General features: G+C 41.0%; 1 protein-coding gene across 6 annotated transcripts in view; it reads right to left on the bottom strand.

The window, feature by feature from the left end:
* PTPRQ (protein tyrosine phosphatase receptor type Q) overlaps positions 1 to 20,011 on the bottom strand; it is a 106,705-nt gene that overhangs the window by 72,986 nt on the left and 13,708 nt on the right. For all 6 annotated transcript variants that reach the window (XM_053404729.1, XM_053404730.1, XM_053404732.1 and 3 more), the window contains 10 exons: positions 18,726 to 18,823; positions 16,158 to 16,323; positions 14,116 to 14,376; positions 13,000 to 13,160; positions 11,997 to 12,108; positions 11,138 to 11,364; positions 6,488 to 6,557; positions 5,750 to 5,949; positions 3,585 to 3,819; positions 72 to 200 (listed from right to left, as the gene is read on the bottom strand). In XM_053404729.1, coding sequence (XP_053260704.1) covers positions 72 to 200; positions 3,585 to 3,819; positions 5,750 to 5,949; positions 6,488 to 6,557; positions 11,138 to 11,364; positions 11,997 to 12,108; positions 13,000 to 13,160; positions 14,116 to 14,376; positions 16,158 to 16,323; positions 18,726 to 18,823 — 1,659 coding nt within the window. The remainder of the gene's footprint in view (positions 1 to 71; positions 201 to 3,584; positions 3,820 to 5,749; positions 5,950 to 6,487; positions 6,558 to 11,137; positions 11,365 to 11,996; positions 12,109 to 12,999; positions 13,161 to 14,115; positions 14,377 to 16,157; positions 16,324 to 18,725; positions 18,824 to 20,011) is intronic.

The following is a 20,011-nucleotide window of genomic DNA, read 5'->3' as shown; positions in this document are numbered from 1 at the left end:
GCCATAATTTCTGTATGTTTTGTTTTCAGAACTTTCAAAGACAAACAAAATTACATTTCATGCAAACTTACCCAGTGGTCCATATAATTCAACTCTGTAGCTAAACTTTCCAGTAACAATGGTTGGTGGCTCCCAAGAAACTGAAAAAGACTTTCCTGTAATGTTGACTTTAACAAAGTTTTGAGGTGGATCTTCTGGAACTGAAATGAAAAGAAAAGGTGTATAAATCCCTTCTCTTGTGGCTGAACTAAAAGGATGCTGGCTCAGCTACAAGATATTGGAGAAGGAGTCTGGGAGGGCAAGAATTAACATCCCCCTGCCCTTAAGGGGAGTCCATATGTACATGTTAAACAGTTTAATAAATTGTTCTGTGCACACCATAAAAATCCATCCGGACAGAAATTTTAATTCTGAAAAAGAGAATGTGTCTGGGGAAAAGAGGACATATGGCAACCCTACCCATGAGTAGCCTGTGACGGCTAGTGGACGCAGGGGCACTCTCCCAGTGGTGGCAGTGATTCACTCCTTGGGCAGGGATGGTGCAGGGCAAGGCTGTGAGGTCTGGTAGCAGCAGACTTGCAAGTATACATCTGCCACTGCTCCAAAGTTCCCCCAAGCTCACCACCACTCCCCACCCATCCCTACAAGTACACTCTTGTGCAAATTAATTGAACCAAGGCATGTTTTCTATCTTAATCGTAATCCTGTACTCAAAACAAACATGAAAAGTCAGTTGATCATTATGGGGTCGGAAGCCTGCAGCCAATAGAAGGAATGATGCGCTTGCCACAATATACTGAGGTTCTACGAAAGAGAGTTATTCCAGAGCTGGAAAAGAGGTATCCTGGCAGTACTGGGATATTGCAGCAGGACCTAGCCCCCTGTCACACATTGAAAGTGGTGAATAAATTCATGACAGAGCAGCAAAAACAGGTACTTGATTGGCCAGGGAATTCCCCAGACGTAAATCCCACTGAGAATTTGTGGGCTATATGCAAAAGAAGCCTCTGTGCTGTAGACGGAGCAACTATGGAGAAGCTCATTCAGGCACTGATTCAAGTGTGGTACAGGGATCCGAAAATCAACAGTGACTGTTCGAAACTAGTAGACTCCATGCCAAACCATGTTCAAATGCTGCTTAAAAATAGTGGAGGTCATATCTGTTACTAATGTACGCATATGTGAATTTTGTACATGTATATGTGAGTTTTGTACACTAAATGACTAAATTCATTGTTTGTTTCAATTAATTTGCACAAGGGTGTACAGTTCCCTAACCAGGAAGGCATCACCACCTCTGCCCTCCCCCACGAGCCACCACTGATCACAGAGGAGATCAAAGACACTGTTTCTTTAAAAAAATGACATTTCCCCCCACACACACACACTTTGCATAATGTCCTCCAAATTTCTCCACCATTTCCTATGGTGCCTGCTAGAACATTGCTTGCTCCAAAACAAAATGGAGGTTGCAAAAGGGTGGCCAGACTGCAAATACAATTGCAGTTGCTGTCACTTGCGGAGGCAACAAACAACAACAACAACAACTAAGCAATAAAAAAGAGATGGTCATTGTGCTACTGCCATGCCTGATGGTGAGCTCTGCTCCTGAGAAATTCCTGAAGGATTTTGGTGGAATGGTCTACTGTGCCCTATGCCCCACGCTGCCAATTCAGTCCTTCCTGAATATCACCATATTGGATAACTATCAGCCAGTCTCTGATATCCCATTTTTGGGCAAGACACTGGAGTGTGTGGTGACATCTCAGATCCTGCAGCTAGGGGGAAAGGTTGGTATTATTATTATTATTATTATTATTATTATTATTATTATTATTTCTCTGCCCACAAATATTGGGGAAAATTTCAAGAGGCTATTTGTGTACAGTTCAGGTGGTATATTACTAAGAATACACTATTTCTGGAGTGTGGCAGTTGGCATATTTTAGACTAGGGGTGGGGAACCTCATGCTCAAGGGTTGAATGCAGCCCTCTATCCAGCTCTCTCAAGATTTTTCCAGGCCACCCACTTTGCTGGTCCTGCTCTGCATCTTCCTTGAGTGCTTTTGTTTGCCTGGAATGTGTCCTTGAACTGTGACAGTGAAGAGATTTGGCAATGGAGTGTGTGCGTATTTAGAAACCTTTGACTTCTGCACACTTGGAATGCAGCCTCCTGCACAAAGGTAAAAGTCACACACCTGTTGCTCTGCCCACTTTTGGCCTCTCACCCCACTCACCACTGCTATGCGCCCTCTGGAAGGTTGCCCATAGCATGTAGCCCTTGGGTTCAAAAAATCTAGGTATTCAGGCACATAAGACTAATTAAAATATATATGTATTTGTAGAAAAGCAAGAGAGATATACTAAGAGATATTGTTAGAGACCTTAAAAAAAGTTGAAAGCCAAAAAACGTTGCAGACCATTTGCTAAAAATAATCTTGGGAATGAATTCAAACTGTCTCAAATATTCGCTTGAACACTTTGTTAGTGATATCCCTGACATATTGCTATTTCTGCACAGCTGACAAAATGTTTCAGCTGCTTGAAGTGTGACAACGTTTAGGTCAAACACGACATTATTCAAAGGCACTGCTGGACATGAAAAAGGACAAATATTTTATATTACACTCGCTGTCAAAATGAGAACAGCTGCTAATGAAAGGAAATAAATTTCTCATCAGTTCAAAGGATTTTTAGGTGCTTATTGAAGATGATGCCATCCCGATGCCAACTGTAAGGGCATTCCCCAAAATTAATGCATTATTCTAAAATGTTAATCTTGAAGTTGGTTAAGCAGGACTGCAGTTCTAGTTAGGAGACATGTCTTACTCAGTGAACCATTACTCAGTGAACCATTTTTTTATTGTGGTCAATCATTTCTCGTCCTTGTTTATTCATAGGAACTCACTGCATTCTAAGGTGTTCATATGCTGTGCCACCAAAACATGAAGATATTTGTAGAAAAGTAGAAATAGTACCCATATGCTATCCCTAAGAAGGCAAATAGCAGCCGAGGGGTAGAAGTTCAGAAAAAAATAACACTGGGTGAAAGCGTTAAACCCACTCCTAGTACAAAGGCTGCTTTTCAGAAGCATTAAAAAAATTACAGATCTCCAGCATCTTATCTACTTTGACTGTTAAATGGACCCCATTGTGGGTTCTTTATTGCCATGTTTGTTGTGCCTGCAGAAATTAACCCTTTTATATTTCTTTATAGGAAATGGCAGGCTTTCCACAGGCAGGTGGGCCACTGCTCTGATTCATCAGGCTCTTATTTCTTAATTCATACATGTTCTCTTAAGAATTCTGAAACGAAGACATTTTTCGTGGAATTCTTATGGATGGAGTGGAGGGTTGTTGTTGTTTTTTTATCCCTTCCTAACTTTAGAGGGATTTCGTGAGTGTTGTTGTTGTTTTTAGTTCTAGAAATTCTCTCTCCCGTGGTCTGAATTCTGCAACCTTCCCAGGTACCCACACTTCCTGAGAATCCCAAGACACTCTCAAGTTGGGCTTTTGTGTAAGCATGTGAAACCAGGAAGACTGCCTACACTATAGCTGACATCTCCCTCCTAAAAAATACATACCTGATTCTGGTGTCCTGACAATTGCACTGTCGATATAACCTGCTTCAGTGGTAACTGCAGAAACTTCAAAAAGGTAAGTCGTGTACGGCCTGAGATTAGTCACAACAAAACTGATAGGTTCATTCCAGACAGAGATCATTTTGCTGGGAGCAACTGTACTTGGGGTCAACATAGTAGTTTTACTAGGAGTAGTTGAGGGAGTCGTAGTGCTCCACAAAAACGATTCACTGTTATCCTGTAAAGACAAAATAACTTAAGAATAACAATTAGTTTCATGCTACCTACAAATTGATACAGAGTCAATAGGAATGTTAATTAAGCTTCCAAAAGAAGAATATAACAAAAACTTTCCTTAAGAACTCTCTAAAAAGGTAAAGGTACCCCTGCCCATATGGGCCAGTCGTGTCCGACTCTAGGGTTGTGCGCCCATCTCACTTAAGAGGCCGGGGGCCAGCGCTGTCTGGAGACACTTCCGGGTCACGTGGCCAGCGTGATGAAGCTGCTCTGGCAAGCCAGCACCAGCGCAGCACATGGAAACGCCGTTTACCTTCCCGCTATAAAGCGGTACCTATTTATCTACTTGCACTTAAGGGTGCTTTCGAACTGCTAGGTGGGCAGGAGCTGGGACCGAAAGACGGGAGCTCACCCCACCGCGTGGATTTGAACCACCGACCATGCAATCGGCAAGCCCTAGGCGCTGAGGTTTTACCCACAGCGCCACCCGCGTCCCAAGAACTCTCTAGGCAGTACTATAAATAAGGGAAAAGAATAAAAACCTTAGCTGCATATTGCCATTTTTTGGTGTAATTTGCATTTATTCTTTTGTCAACTCCAATGCAGCTCAAATTACTGAGTTCTGCATCAACACTTGCAATTTACTATTAATGGACCTGCATACGCCTCTGGTTTCCATCACGGTGTTCTGTTGCACCAGAAGTGGTTTACTCCTACTGGCCACATGACCCGGAAAGCTGTCTGTGGACAAACGCCGGCACCCTTGGCTTGAAAGTGAGATGAGCGCCACAACCCCATAGTCGCTTTTGACTGATGTAACCGTTCGGGGGCCCTTTACCTTTTTTACCTTTACACCTGAGAGAACCAAACTTCAATTTCTAGTGAAGCATTTCCAAAATTTATTTCTAGCACTCTCCATCTCTGTTAGAAAAAATATTAAATTAGGTTGCACACTGATAAATGTTGTTGATCTATGTGGCCTGCAACTGCACAACAATATGTAACACAACTGGTGCAACGTTACCGATTGAATAAACAGCACTCTTGATGTAGAACTTATTTGTCATGAAGTTTGGAAACTCTGTGTTGCCGCAAATCCATTTGCTTGAATGAAATGTAAACCCAAGGTCTTAACCTGCGGGAGCCATTAACATTATATATTTTACAAGAGAACGATTCTACCTTTTAATTAGCTTGAAGTAATCTTACCATGTTGATTAATGTAACTGGGGCTCTAGTTATGAGAAGTCTGATTCTTGCTACTACAGACTTTAACTTTCGACCATGATTGAGCAATGAGTTGGGTTATGTGACCTGAATTGATACAAAATTCAAAAGCAGGTCAAGGATTGTGTGAGACATAAAGGGAAACATAATGTAAAAAGTATACATTGCCCCAGGTAGCAATTTCCTTTTAAATGGTTCTCATGCTAGCAGCACAATCCTATACATGTTTCCTCATTGAACCCAATGGGTTTATTTCCAAGTAAGTAGATAAATGATTGTAGCACAATCCCATGTATGTTTACTCAGAAGTAATTGCCATAAAGTGCAATGGTGGTTATATCTATGTAAACCTATTTAGCCTTAATCTCCAAATTCTGTTATAAACTTGGGACAGTTTAAGCAGCAGCTTGGGGATACTGTGAGGGTAGCTGCTAAATTGAAAAATTTGAGGTGGGACATGCATAGATGGCCCACATGCTTTCGATCACAATATGGAGCATTCACTCACTCTAGGGGGAAAAAGCATCCTCGTTATCCAAGAGATTAATACAAATCAAGCTCCAAACAATAGCACTGTATCAACTTCTGAATGAGTAAAGACCTTTGGATTATTATTATTTTACATGAAATACATCTTTCTAAATAAAAATGCAGATAGGTCAAATTCTTGTCTACCCATAACCAAAACATTTTACATTACTTACATTGCATTCTGGTAGCCTTCCAGACAGAAGGTCCTCTACTTTAACAGAGACATCTTTCACAACTATCCCACTTCTTGCATGCTTTACGCTAATTTTGAAACTGGTTATTTTTCCATTTGGCTGCCGAGGTAGAAACCAAATCAGGTTTACAGCAGAATAGTTGAAAGCCTCAACTGTGAGATTCACCACTTTACCTGGAGCTTTAAAAACAATGTAACATTACACAGACTTCAGAACTAAAACATTTAATTATCATTTTTAGCTTGGTGACAGTCAAATTTTAATACATGAGTATTCTAGCCAGATAGCCTATATTTGGTGGATGAAGTAGCTCATTATAGTGCCCCAACCTAATTTCTCTGTTCCAGTTTGCTCCAGAGACTGACTCATCAATGTATTTCTAAGCAGTTCGCTGATACACAGCTGAAATCTCTCTCAGGCCCTCACTTTCTCACTCACAGAACAATCCACCCACCCACATGCACAAAAATTCCAAAAAATCCTCTTGCTTAATTATGCTAGTAGCCTAGTAAAAATATCCAGAATTTTCAGCTGCATAAGGGCAATATTTTCGGTAAGTTGCAAAACCAGTAATAGGAGAAGCAGGACTAACTTGTCAGCATCCCAATTTTTCTTCCAACTTTCACCTACACATCTGGAGTTACAACGCCTGAAGCTCTCCACAGTGACATAATAAGCTAATAAGCTAGATAAAAATCATAACATAAATCAAATTACCACTTTCTGCAGTTTGAAAGAGAAATGGGTCACTAAATACTCCAATGCCAGCACTGTTTTCAGCAGCAACCTGCAATAAACCCAAATTAGTCCCGTTAGGATAATTATTTTAAAGCAAGAAATAACAATATTAATAATAATTATTATAATAATAAATTAGAAGACAGCATACATTCCTGCAAGCTAAAAACATATTGTAAAAATGTAGATGTAATTTACTGGGAAGTTCACCTGCACAAGCATCTTTGAAATGAGAAAGAGCTATGCAAGAGCAGGTGAAGGATGCTACATAGCTCCTATTTATTTCAATGGAATAGAGATGTGGATGGCGACTGTATGTTTTAAAATTTCACTTTCAACAGCTTAATCCTGATTGACCAGGCAGGCACATTATGTGACCCAGGAGAGCAGCAAATAACATGACTGCAAAGCAAACAAGGTCTCACTGGGTGACCAGGGTACGGATTCCAACCAGGCAGATACCCCAACCTGAGCTTGGAGGTGCCATAGTCAATCTTCCCCTTAGGCCCTTATGGGGGCCTCCTATACTATGTTGGTCCTGCCCAATGCTATTTCCAGCGTCATTAAAGCAACACTCTTCCACTTAAAAAAGGAAGACCATAATTTCACTGAAGGAGAGAGGCGGAGAAAACTCCAACCAGGTACAAATCAGGTTGAGAGAGAAAAAATCTATCTGGCCCTGTCAATGAGCGACCCAAAAATGTTCAGTGAAAACTCAAACATGAGGGTGTGTGAGCAGGAAGCTCTCAAGGCGAAATGGCTCTGAGCTCCAGAGGAAGCAGCCTTATATAGGCTTCACCTCCCGCTTAAAAGGGCTCATGGGACAACTTTTTCCCATGAGCACATCGCACAGACAAGATACTGGGCAAAACCTTGCCCAGTATTTTGCTGTAATCTATGGGCCCCAGTGTCAACTGGCAAAGATGTCTCATGCTTATTAGCATGGAACGAGGCACATCAAAATCCAGTTCAAACAAAATATTCCAACATTTACTGCCAATTCACAGTAAGAAATTGTATGAAGAATAGAGTAATGTCTGGTAAATTAGCACAGAGTGGGAGCAAATGCAAGCCCCAATCATTCACAATGTCAATTCCATAGAGACACAGACATATGAACATAAGGAGAGTCCGCTGGGTTAGGCCAGTGGCCCAACTAGTCTGACATCCTGTCCTCCCAGTAGCCACGCAGATGTCTGTACAAAAGCCTCAAGCAGGACATGAACACAAGAACTGAAGTATACTCGGAGTCCTGTAGTGATTTCATGCTCTTTATTGCCGCTTGTAAAACAGTGATTTAATTGCCCCCCAAACCTCAGGCTTTTATATACATTGTTTACACAATGAGTCCCATCTGATTGGCTGATTCTGCTTCCCTCCTGGAGCCTGATTGGTCTTTCCCTGCAGGCCAAACAGTTGTTGCATTCTACGATCCTACCAGCCTAATAGGTTGATTGACTTTCTCCTGGAGCCTGATTGGTCTTCTCCCGCAAGCCAATCAGTTGTTGTATTCTAGGATCCTACTTGCCTATTGTTCTAGGATCCAAGCTTAGTACATAACAAGAACACTATCCTCTCCTGTGGTTTCCAGCATCTGGTATTCAGAAGCATTACTTCCAACGCTAGCATAGTTATCATGGCTAGTTAATAGCTACCATCTGTATCTGCCTCTCCTCCCTGAATTTCTCTGATCCTCTTTTAAAGCCATCTAAATTGGTGGCCATCACTGCCTCCTGTGGGAGTGAGAGCCATCGTTTAACTACATGCTTCATGAAGAAGAACTCTCTTTTATCTCTCCTGGATTTTCCAACATTCAGCTTCATTGAATATCCACGAGTTCTAGTGTTAGGGAATTTCTCCATGCCATGCGTAATTTTATAAACTGCCATAATTTTAAAAAACAAAACAAAAAACAATGCTATGCACCAACCTTGAACTGGCATTGGTTTTCAGTTTGGGCCACCTCATCTCAAAAAGTGAACAGCAGAGACAGAAAATATCCAAAAGCAACAAGACAAAGATCAGAGACAGAACAGGCTTCCATATGAACAGACAACAGAAATCGGGACCGGTTAAGACGCAAAATGACATAAATTTGGGGGGGGGGGAGAAGGCAAATTTCTGTTTGCATCCTCAAAGCGACATAATAAAAATAGAACATATACAGAAAGAGACCAAAGATGCTTTAATCCACAGGTGTCAAACACAAGGCCCGCGGGCCGAATCCAGCCCGCCAGACCTTGTCATGTGGCCCGCGTAGCCGCCGCTGGCCACCAGCCTTCACCTTTTATTCTCGCTTTTTTTTTTTTACACAAGAAAGCTGCCTCCAGCACATGCGCGGCAGCCTACAAGCCAGAGAACGTCTGCCCTCTAGCGGCGCCGGCCGTTCTACACAGGAAACCTCCACTTTGCATGTCCTTTACATAGTCCTACAGATACAACTGGCCCTTTGAGGGTGACCAAACTGCTGATGCGGCCCCCGATGAATTTGAGTTTGACACCCCTGCTTTAATCCAATATACAGTTCTATGTGATGGCCAATGGTGCATCACATAGGCTGTGCAAACACATCCATTTTCAAAGCCAGATGTTTGAGGTGACCATCCAAGCTCTCATTTCTACACCACTGCCAAGTCCACATTTCTGTGCAATTACAAGACTGTAGTAGAACTACAGATAACTGGTTCACTATGTGGAAATGAACTCAAAGTGGCTCTGTGTCATCTGAATCTACCTAAAGTCTAAACATACATGTGGAAACTCATATTAACTAATTCTTAGGTGCATTGTTAGAGTTATGGCATATCTTAAGAGCCTGACTGGGCATTGGGAGTGGGTCACGAGTATGGCATGATTAAACATCAGTCTTGGCCTTCCAAAAACCTCAGCTGCAATTGCAGCCTCTGCAAACACAGTTTCAGTGGTACAGGTGTCTCTGACCCCTTGAGCCAAGCCAGGCTCAACAGGCCAGCTCCAGCTCCATAGACACATGAATTCCCTAAACTTAAACATACAAAAAATAATCTCTTCCAGGTATAAATGCGAGCTGCCATAGAACAGAATGGAGAAATCCAAGTGCATTTGTGATGAACCCAAGCTTTCAAAGCACCAACACCCTGAAATAATGAAAGAATAAATTCAGCAATGTGCGCTGAAATGATGGGTACTAGGAGAATTATTTTTCATGGAATAAGAGATTTACTTTAAAGAAGAGAGACAGCAAATGCTCTCAGCTGAGCGATAAAAGGAAATGGGTTTAACCTTTGATCTTTACAGTGCCTATATTACAGCCATATTCGCGTTTTGCAAGGAGAATGGTTAATGGTACAATTTAAGGCTCTTCAGAGGAAGGAAATTTTGTTTGCCCTATTCATAAAGTGTGAAATATTGTTATAGGATGCTGATTGTTAGATCACAACAGGAGATGTGATCACGTGTGGTGGGATCCACACTAAAAAGTTAAATCTGTTGTCAAAATCCAGTTGGAATAAAATTGATAAGGGAGAGGAAGGAAGGAAGGAAGGAAGGAAGGAAGGAAGGAAGGAAGGAAGGAAGGATATAGCATTTGGTTTGTTAAAACATAAATAATATCATTCTGTTTAAAAAGCAAAAGTATTCACTAATCTCCACTATGGCTTAGACACAAACCTCATGAAAGAAGAGAAGACTGTTCTGCTCAAGCAGGGGGGGGGCTCATTTTTTCTGCCAATTCCCACCTCCCAGTGCTCTCTCCCAAAGCGTTCTACAGAATGTTTAGGGAAGCTTTTAATATTTGATAAATTATTGTATTTTAATATTTTGCTTGAAGCCACCCCGCAGAGTGGCTGGGGAAACCCAGCCAGATAGATGGGGTATAAATAATATATTATTATTATTATTATTATTATTATTATTATTATTATTATTATTATTTGCTTGGCTTTTGGTGGGTTGCAAGGGGTGGCAATGAGGAAGATGAGTGCATTTCTTTGGAGTCAAACCTGTATATGTATGTTGTTGTTTTTTATCAATGTACAATTCAAAGAGCTATCATTCAATAATTGACATAATTATTTTCCCCCCAAACCTCTTAAAATTGAAAGTGATCATTTTAAAGCAATCTCTGGTTTGCAGTAGTTCAAGTTAACTAGGCTTTTAAATCATAAAACGTTAATAATAAGCCATCTGTTTTTTAAGTCATAAAATATTTTGGATCCTTTTTTTTTAAACAAAATCCTCTGAACAAAATGAATTAACCACTGTGGCATAATATGAAATAAAAAGGAATTGCAAAACAGTAAATTGCTTCCATTTTCTTAAGATTAAACCCCCTGTAACCTGATTTTCATTAATGTTGCAATGATCATGTGCTGTGTGTATAATAGAACTAGGCTTTGTATTTTGAAGTAAAGAACTTCATATCTATCAATTAATTGGACATGAATAATGAATGAACAGAGATGAAGCAACAAGAAGGCAAAATGCAACAGTCATGCTTTCCTTTGTGCATATCAAGTGTGCAATGAGAAGGTAAAACAGTGGGTTAATATGGTATATTTTTTATCCTACTGTTACACACAATAAAAACTATATTTTAATTTACACTTTGCAAGTAACAAGCAAGCAGGCAGAAAACAACCAAACACGTACCTGAATCTCATAAGTTGTTCCAGGGTTAAGATTGGTGAGAAGGACTTCCAAACTGTCTGGCTTTGTTGTAACCTGAGTATAAGTATTTTGCATCCAAGGGCAGACTTCTTTATATTTAACAATGTAGGATATAATCCTCCCATTTGGATGTGGTGGTGTGTTCCAAGAGAGAAGAATTCCTGCAGATCCAACTCTTTCCCCCGCAAGGAAAACAGGAGGTCCTGGATCTGTATGAAGGACAGACTTTTAATTAAGTTGTGTGTGTATACCTCTGCTGCTAGTGCATAATAACGAAAGAATTCGCCAGCAAAGATGTCTTTGAGTTCTTAAAGTGCAGATAGTATGAAGTTGGCTTTCTTTAGAACTATTATGAAAGATGATAAAATGCCTTTTGGAGCACCAAGTGCATTCTTTCCATAAGAATTCAAAAAATGGAATGCTGCAATAGTCATAGACAAAATAGATCTTGATGCCAGTTTAGTTTTTCGCACACATTATTAAAGCTTCCTTAGCACCAGGCTTCTGCACTTTAAACACTACAGATTTTTTGGAAGTGGAATTCCCCAAGAAATCATACGAAAGGAAGCTGCTTATCTGATCCAGGAGTACTTGTATTTTGGCAACTCTGTTATAAATAATGCCAGATTACTATTGATTTTTCAGACATGTATCTCTTTCAAACACATGAACCATTTGCTTAAGAAACGATAGCTTTCTCAAACAGTTTAACACAGAAATGAACAGACACTAATAGAAAGAATGTACTGTAATCTTCAAAATAGCACGTGATATATATTTTAAAAGGTAAGTGAGACCTTTAAAGGAAATAGCCACGCGCAATATATGACAATAAACTCACTAGTTACATTAGTTGTCACTGTTTTGCTGACAGGTGAGCTGTACACCGAAGAGGTAACTGAAGAAACAGTCACATTGTACACTGTTCCAGGAGTAGTGCTAGAAATATCAGCCTAAAATAATAAATTAACCCAGTTAGAACTTCAGCTTACAATTTAAACAAAAGCAAACATTAAATAAGCGGCATTCCTATTACAAAGATTCACAACACACATCATATTTAAATACTTTTCTTTAAATAGACTTTTCACATTATTGCAATATGAAAGTTGCCTATTAAAAGGTGTGAAAAGGTAACACTCAAAGAGCACAAGATTCTTCTGCCAAAGAACAACTCATCGCAGAGGCTCTGTTTACTGCATTCTAGGATTCTGCAGAATTCTCAGGTTAGTATCTTGCAGCTAAAAACACTAGAATATTCTGTTCATCTTTGCTGAGGCATCCTAGGGAAAAAAACTTGTTGAGCTGTCAGTTTAAAGCATAACCCACCAAAACCATTAGTTAGCATTCTTATGAAGTACCTGTGCCTTTGAAGCTCCAATAAAAAACAGAAGCAAAATAACATGAAAAACCATGGTAATGATATATATATTTTTCAAATACAGGAATCAAACAATGCTCCTATAACTTTGTGATAGCTTAAGAGGGAAATGTTGCCTGGCATTAATGATTTAAGTCTAGATCTTCCTGGCAAGTACACAATTAATGAGCCTGTATTACTCAATAGCTCTGCCCTGCCTTTGTTAAACTATTCATGAACCCTTAAATGACTGGCTGGATGTCTGCAGCGGACTTCGTAAAAGTATTATAACTGTTGTTAAGGCAACAAACCATAGATGTTGAAATTTGCTCTCACAAATTTGGCATGTGTACTTTTGAATTCTCATCTAAGGTTTAAAAGCTTAAATAGAGAGAACGTCATGCTTGGCCAATTTTTCCTATCAGCAGAGCATATGAACAATTGCTGACTATCCAAGCACTACAAAACAAAAGCCCCCACATACCTGATACTCCCCACCTCCCACATCTCGGATAGAAACAAAGCCATGAGGAGGTGTGAGAACCACATGAAACCTTTCCACATATCCATGCGGCAGCCTCCAATGTAGAGAAAAGGAATGTGCCGACACGTTGAAGACTCTTAGTTTCTGTGGCTTTTCCGGCTCTTGAAGAAAATTCATTATTATTTTCCATTGAAATGCATGTATTATGTACACACACACACACACACACACACACACACAAGCAACCCTTAAGTAGACCACGGCCCTGGTTATTCACACGTCACCTGTCTTTGTGTGGTGAACAAATGAGCAAAATCTGGAAATTTGCAAATCTCAAAATTCCCCATAATCTGTTCACAAACTGAACAAATACGCTATATGTAGAAAATGAACAATTATTATATTATTACTAAACACAAGTACCTGTGATCCTTTACTTTCTTTCTTAAACTGAATAAAACAAAGGAAAAAGTTACTGTCATTTTTTCATTTGAGCATGAAAACAGCAGGTACTGCAGAAGGCGTTTACAACGCTCGTACTTAAATCAAGCATGAAACCTGACCAGTGGAAAACAAATCAGGTATGGGCTTGAACTGGAGTTTCTCTTCTAAAATCCAGCTGCCTGGATTACAGCTACAAAGAAAGCACTTATGATCTGAACCTTAAAAAGCATTCAACTTTAGGCTGTGTATTCAGAGGTCTATTCCTAGCCTGAGTTCACATAGACTCAAATGCACAGATCTCTTTTGCCACTGAAATCAATGGGTCAGTCCTGAGAGTAGGCCAGTTTTATATGTGCTGCTGAGTTCCTAAGCTCTTTAACAAATTCCATCTTTTTCCCATCCTACATCAGGGATATTTTTGCAGGACCATCTCACTCTGCATGTGCAACATTTTCTGATATGATTAAATGCCCAATTTCAGCAATCTCACATGTCTACACAGTTCACTGGGACTTATTCCCAGGTAAGTGTATGATTGCAGCTTTAAAAAGTGAAGCAGCCCATGTTGTCACAAAGCCATAGAGGGTGAAAACCTTAAAAATGGGCTGCAGTGTGCATAAATATTTATTGGACCCTTAATAAATAAATATAGCATCAGAGAAAACTACAAACCTGCAGTGATTTCAGTAAAGGCAACTGGACTTTCAACACTCCCTTTTACTCTTTGTAGTGTGAAATTATAAATCCCACCAGCAGTCAGATCTGTAATGGTGTAATGTGTCCGAGTTCCTAAAATAGTATATTCCTTTGTGAATGTACTGTTTGATACAGACGCTTTATAATGGGTAAAGTTGGTCTTCTTGGGATTCCATGTTAATGTAGCAGACGAAGTATTTACCAGTGTTAAGGTTAGACCACATATCTTCATTGGTTCTGATTAAAATGAAAGAAAATAGATTATACGTATAAGGCAAAAAAGATTAAATAAGCACATTTCACTTGACAAAATCACTCAACACCTTTGAAGTTGGTGCTATTAAGAAATCCCTTTTAAGTGACACAGGCTGGCAGCTGATAACCAGTTAAGTTTGATAGACACCTATTTAGTTTATCAGTCAACCAAACAACATTTTAAAACTTGTACCTAATGCAACTAACTTCAATTCCTAAATCAGATATACATTGGCTACATTCAGTTGTGATGCCAATGGCCTAATGTGCACCAGCTTCCCTTCTCCTCCAGCTTCTTCCACCTCCCCCTTGACATGAGAATCCCCTCCTAAAAGGTAAAGTTAAAGGGACCCCTGACCATTAGGTCCAGTTGTGGCTGACTCTGGGGTTGCGGCACTCATCTCACTTTATTGGCCAAGGGAGACAGCGTATAGCTTCCGGGTCATGTGGCCTGGCGAACCAGAGCAGCACACGGAAACGTCGTTTACCTTCCCGCTGGAAGTATTGATCTACTTGCACTTTGACGTGTTTTCAAACTCCTAGGTTGGCAGGAGCTGGGACTGAGCAACGGGAGCTCACACCATTGCGGGGATTCGAACCGCCGACCTTCTGATTGGCAAGTCCAAGGCTCTGTGGTTTATACCACAGTGCCACCCACGTCCCTTATACCACCCATGTCCCTTATATCCCCTCCTAGTTTGAGGCAAATTAGTTTCCTGGTCTGGAGCTGCAAGATTCCACAATCTGTAGTGTGAGCAGCTACTGAAGCAAACTAGAGTCATATCATGGAACTGCCATGTGCAACAGAGGGAAGTAAGTAAAGGCAGAACTCAAAGCATAGCTCCAAACCATGGTTTGCTATTACATCTGAGCATTGTCATGGTGTGACCTTGGGTAAGTCGCTATCCTTCAATGGTATTTATCAACCATCTGGTGGTTATCTGATTAGCATATCTGTCAAAAAGCCATAGTTTCATAACACAACAAGTATCACAGTGTAAAAGGAACATTAGAAAATTGGGACAGAAGCACTAGCATTATAATCAGGAAAACATACGCAATATTCGAATGTACAATGGGGAAATAACCATAACCAATGAAACATAATGAAACATTGGTGGACATAATTCAATTTAGCACAGTGAACACACAAGCTAATACTACCAGCAGATTTCCCTCATGTATATAGTGATAGGTCTTGCTCAATGGCTGTAGGGTTATTTGCAAAAAATTGCTTCAGGGTTGTGGCCTACAATAAATTAATTGAATACAAAATTTGGCTAAACTACTGGAAGTTTATCATGAAAAGTGAAGCACACAATTGGCTTTTTGTCCATTTCACACAGGGCAGAATTATAAACAAATGGCATTTGTACCCATAGAGGTGGTTAGTAGAGAATACTGAAATTATACCAGTGGTTGTCACACTGTTTTGTTTAATGATTATTTGTTTTAAACCAGGATTCCTGGTTCTTACATACAACTAAGTTGAAATTAATTGAAACCGGAAGTAATGTCAGTAGAAGTTCTCTCCTGGGCTTTGCAGGAAGAGGCGGGGAACAGGAAGCTCATGACCCCAATGCTTTGTTTGGGTTTGCTGAGGTTTGTGCACCTAGTGCTAAACCATGGCATCTGAACCAGCATGACATGCTGAACCAGCCCAGTGTCTCACATCATATTCCAATATTCTCTGTACTGCTGTTCAAACATATTTACACTGTATTTGGGGAGGGGAGAATATAAATTATTTCTCAGGAAATTACTTGTAGTGACTTTTCTCTCCACAGCCACGCTAAAGTCTTTTCCTTTAATGGTCTTTACTTGAAAAACGTATTCCACGCCAGGCATCAGATTTTCCACTACAGCCCTGCCAACAGGAACTGCAGTCGTATGAAGAAAACCAACGCTTGTTGCCAAACCATGGGAAAGCTAGAGAAGAAAAGCGCATGTAGAGATTATATCCCAAGTAATCTAATATAATTTAGGGAGTCAGTCATCAAGGCAGCATCAGCACCCACCAATAGTATTTAAAACACAGTGAAAGATGTACACATTCGTGCCATTGTGCTAGCGTCACGTTATAGCCATTAAGTAACATTTTAGTAATTTAGCAACATTGTGGTAATTTTGTAAACTATCCACATTTGGTTTTTTTTTAAAATGGTGATGATGAATCCCAGCATTATCTGAGTCTGCATATGTGGAAAACCAGAAGAGTTCACACAATGCTCTAAAAACTATATCCTATAGCAGTTTTCTTGCCAAGGAGAGGAGAATACATTTGGATTCAGTTCCACTTTTCTTTTCACAGAAGTAATGGAGACCCATTATGGCAATATTTGAACAACACTCCAGGCCTAAGAGAAAAGGGGACGTGAATGATGCCTGTGGCCTGTCTCTAGGACTGCTTCTACCGCTGATGACTTTTGCTCAGGTGAGCTGATCAGGACACTTGTGTAAGCCCAGCCAGTGGCAGTGCAAGCCGATTAGGCACCTGGGGCAGCACACATGCCCTGCACCCAGGGGCGGGGCCAACCACTCATGGGGGCGGGGCCAGCTGCCCAAGGGGCCTCTGAGGAGTCTGCCTGCCTCCTCCCACTCAGCCATCCTACAGCTCGGGGGGGGGGGGAGGCAGTGGAGTCCCGAGCTGTCAAAACAAAGGGGGAAGGCCGCCGGCAAAGCAGCACAGCTCCCCCCTTCCCCAGACAGCTCGGGGTAGGCAGCAGGCTTGGGAGCCAGGTGGTACGCCAAATATCACCGCCCCACACACAGGGATGACACCCAGGGTGGACCACCTCTACTGCACCCCCTTCTTCCGCCATTGTGCCCAGCCCCTTCTTGCTTTGCACTTTGGCTTTCACCATTGTGCAACATTCTCTCAATAAGTCATCCTCTCTCATCTCCCTAGGTGTGCTGTGTGTTCTTAGGGAGCAGGGGGGGTTGCAACAGCCTGCATATGTGATTGCAATTCTTATGATCTTTGTGTGCTTTTGTTTACTTGTGACACACTGTTGTTGCATGTGGCTGTTTGACTGGGGTGGATGTAGCTGGGGTGCACCCCCCCTGTGTTTCCATTCCTGTGCTGGTGTTTTCCCAAGGCCTTACAGTGCGCACACACCCAATTAGGGGTTGACTCTCTGTGTTTATGTTGTTGTGTACTTAATTCCTGCTCTGCTGGTCTTGGGCCAGCACAGCAGGCATCCCCTCCCCCCAGGCTTCTGAACTGACTCAGGATCTGACATAGTTTTATACCAGTCCCATTTGCACCTCTGTGCCAGGATCTAGTGTGCAGGATTGCCCTGCTCATCAGTCACAGGGCTGTGAAATGCCCAGGCTGACTGCTTCAGGTCAGTCAAGAAAGTGAGTAAGAAACTAAAATCACAGTTATAGAGATACAGGATTTCTGGGCAGAAGGAGGATCTGTCCCAATAGATACGTGGGCACCCAAAGTGAGGGTTCAAACTTAAAGTCAGGCAAGTACGCTTGCAAATTATAACTGAATACAAAATACTAAATGCAAAGTAATGAACTAAAAATAGGGATATAAAGGGAAACAAATGACTAAAGCTGCTTTTTTTGTATTGTTTTCATGCCATTAATTCCTAAGTGTGTAATGAAAAGTGGATGAGCTGGGCTGATTAATGTTAAATGACTAGTAAAATGATCCCATTTGTGCTGGGCACTTTGCTAGGCAACCACTCTTCCAAAGCCTCCCTTATTAATATTTCACACTTAATCTCATTTATTCAGAAGGACTGCTCTAACATGGCTGGTTGCTCTGCGGTATGTCAGACAATAATGTGATGTCATTATGATCCATATTAAATGACATTTTCTTTCCACAAGAACATCTATACAAAAGCACAAACAATCTGGAGTTTGTAATTTCCACACATGTACATATTAAAAAAACACACACATTAAAATTCATAAAATATTCTAGGATGAATAACAAAATAGATTTGTGGTTGGTGTTTTTTTCTTGCTTTGCCATGTCAAAGGAGGCATAAGGAGATATTTGTGTTTGTTTTATACAATACAGCCACTGAGGCTACAGTGGATGGTGAGAGTAGGGGGAAAGAAACTACTTATCTCTTTCTCTTGGGACATTTTCCCCCCCTTTATATATCATCACCTCAAGATGCCTTTTTCCATGCTGGGGAAGAATACATGGATTAGGGCAAGTATGTGTATTTTGTTTTGTGTGTGTTGCCTACGTATTTTGCTTTGTTTTCTGCACACAGGCAGAACCTCCTCTGTGACTGTCAACCTATGTGAATGGGGAGGGGAGAAAGTCAATAAAAATAATAATTACACACTATTTTTCTTACCTCAAAATGATCAAAGCTTCCGTTGGGCAATTCCCATGACAAATAAACTGTGTTCTCTTCTATTCCAAATGCCTGTAAATCTAAGGGTGGATCGGGACCTGAATCAAAAAGAGATAACATTAAATAGATAATATTAAAGAAATTATAATAGTCCCCTTTAAATTTGCAGTTCTGAACATGCAAAGAAGTAAGGACAGTTGCAAGGGAATGTGACCTCTTCTCCAATTCAGTTTTGGTATGAATCATGGCTGTGCCAGAATATAAAGATGTGTTGATTTATGGTTCTGAGGGCCAAGAGGTCAATTCAATCTTTCATGGATTTTTTCTTTTCTTTCCTGGGTTCCTCTCTCACGGTCTTTAGAGAGTACAGCCGGATTATCTGTTCTCAGATCTTGGATAAGAATTATGAGGTGTATGCCTCTCTGTAACTCAGGCAAATGGAGAGTTGCCCTCTAGATGCTGCCAGACTGCAAATCCCATCAGCCCCTGCCAAGTGCAGTCAATGGTCAGGGATGATGAGATCTGGAGCCAAGCAATCCTTGCGAGTGTCAAAGGATCCTTACCTCTGTTTTAGCTAGCTTATCCTTGGGATTCAAGGCGTGATCCCAGTCTACTGCTGGTGAAGAACCTGCACATGGAGAACCCCTGTATGTTAATTGAGTGCATTCTACTCTTTCCTCCTACTGTAAATAGCAGGCACAAAGTTGGGGCTGGTTTGAATTAGGACCATGGCAGGAGCAAATAAACAGCTACACAAGAGTGAGCTCTGTGACACACCTGTACACACAGGCAGTGCGAATAATTGTCAAGGCGAATGGGAGATCTGTCAGAACATGCCTGGGGGGCACATGCAGAGCCCAGAATGAGACAGACCTCTCCGGGCGTCTTCCTGATGAAGAGCAGCCCGGGACGTTTGCAAATCAGTCCCAGTGCGCACCACCGACACATTTCAAAAGACATGTGCAAGCTCTATCAGCAGAGTATAGCAGAAACGATTGTGGAATGTGAGTGTGTGCATTCTAAGTATTTATTAAGCAATATACACAGGACAAAGCAATCATGGTGTCCTTTCACTTCTTCTCCAAGACAGAAAGAAAAGTACAAAAGTACAGTACAGCTGAGGAGAGATAAGACTGACTTCCATTCTCACACTTTCCAAGCCTAGAAAGTAAACACTGACATGTGATGTAACAATCACACATCCAGCAACGGAGGAGTGAAATGCTAACAAGATCTGCATGGATCTTTAGCTAGGCCTCCCCTTTCACTTAATACTCATTCTCTGG

This window comes from Podarcis raffonei, chromosome 10 (genome assembly GCF_027172205.1).
Source record: "Podarcis raffonei isolate rPodRaf1 chromosome 10, rPodRaf1.pri, whole genome shotgun sequence".
Taxonomy (NCBI): Eukaryota; Metazoa; Chordata; class Lepidosauria; order Squamata; family Lacertidae; genus Podarcis; species Podarcis raffonei.
This window is presented reverse-complemented; position numbering and strand designations above follow the sequence as displayed.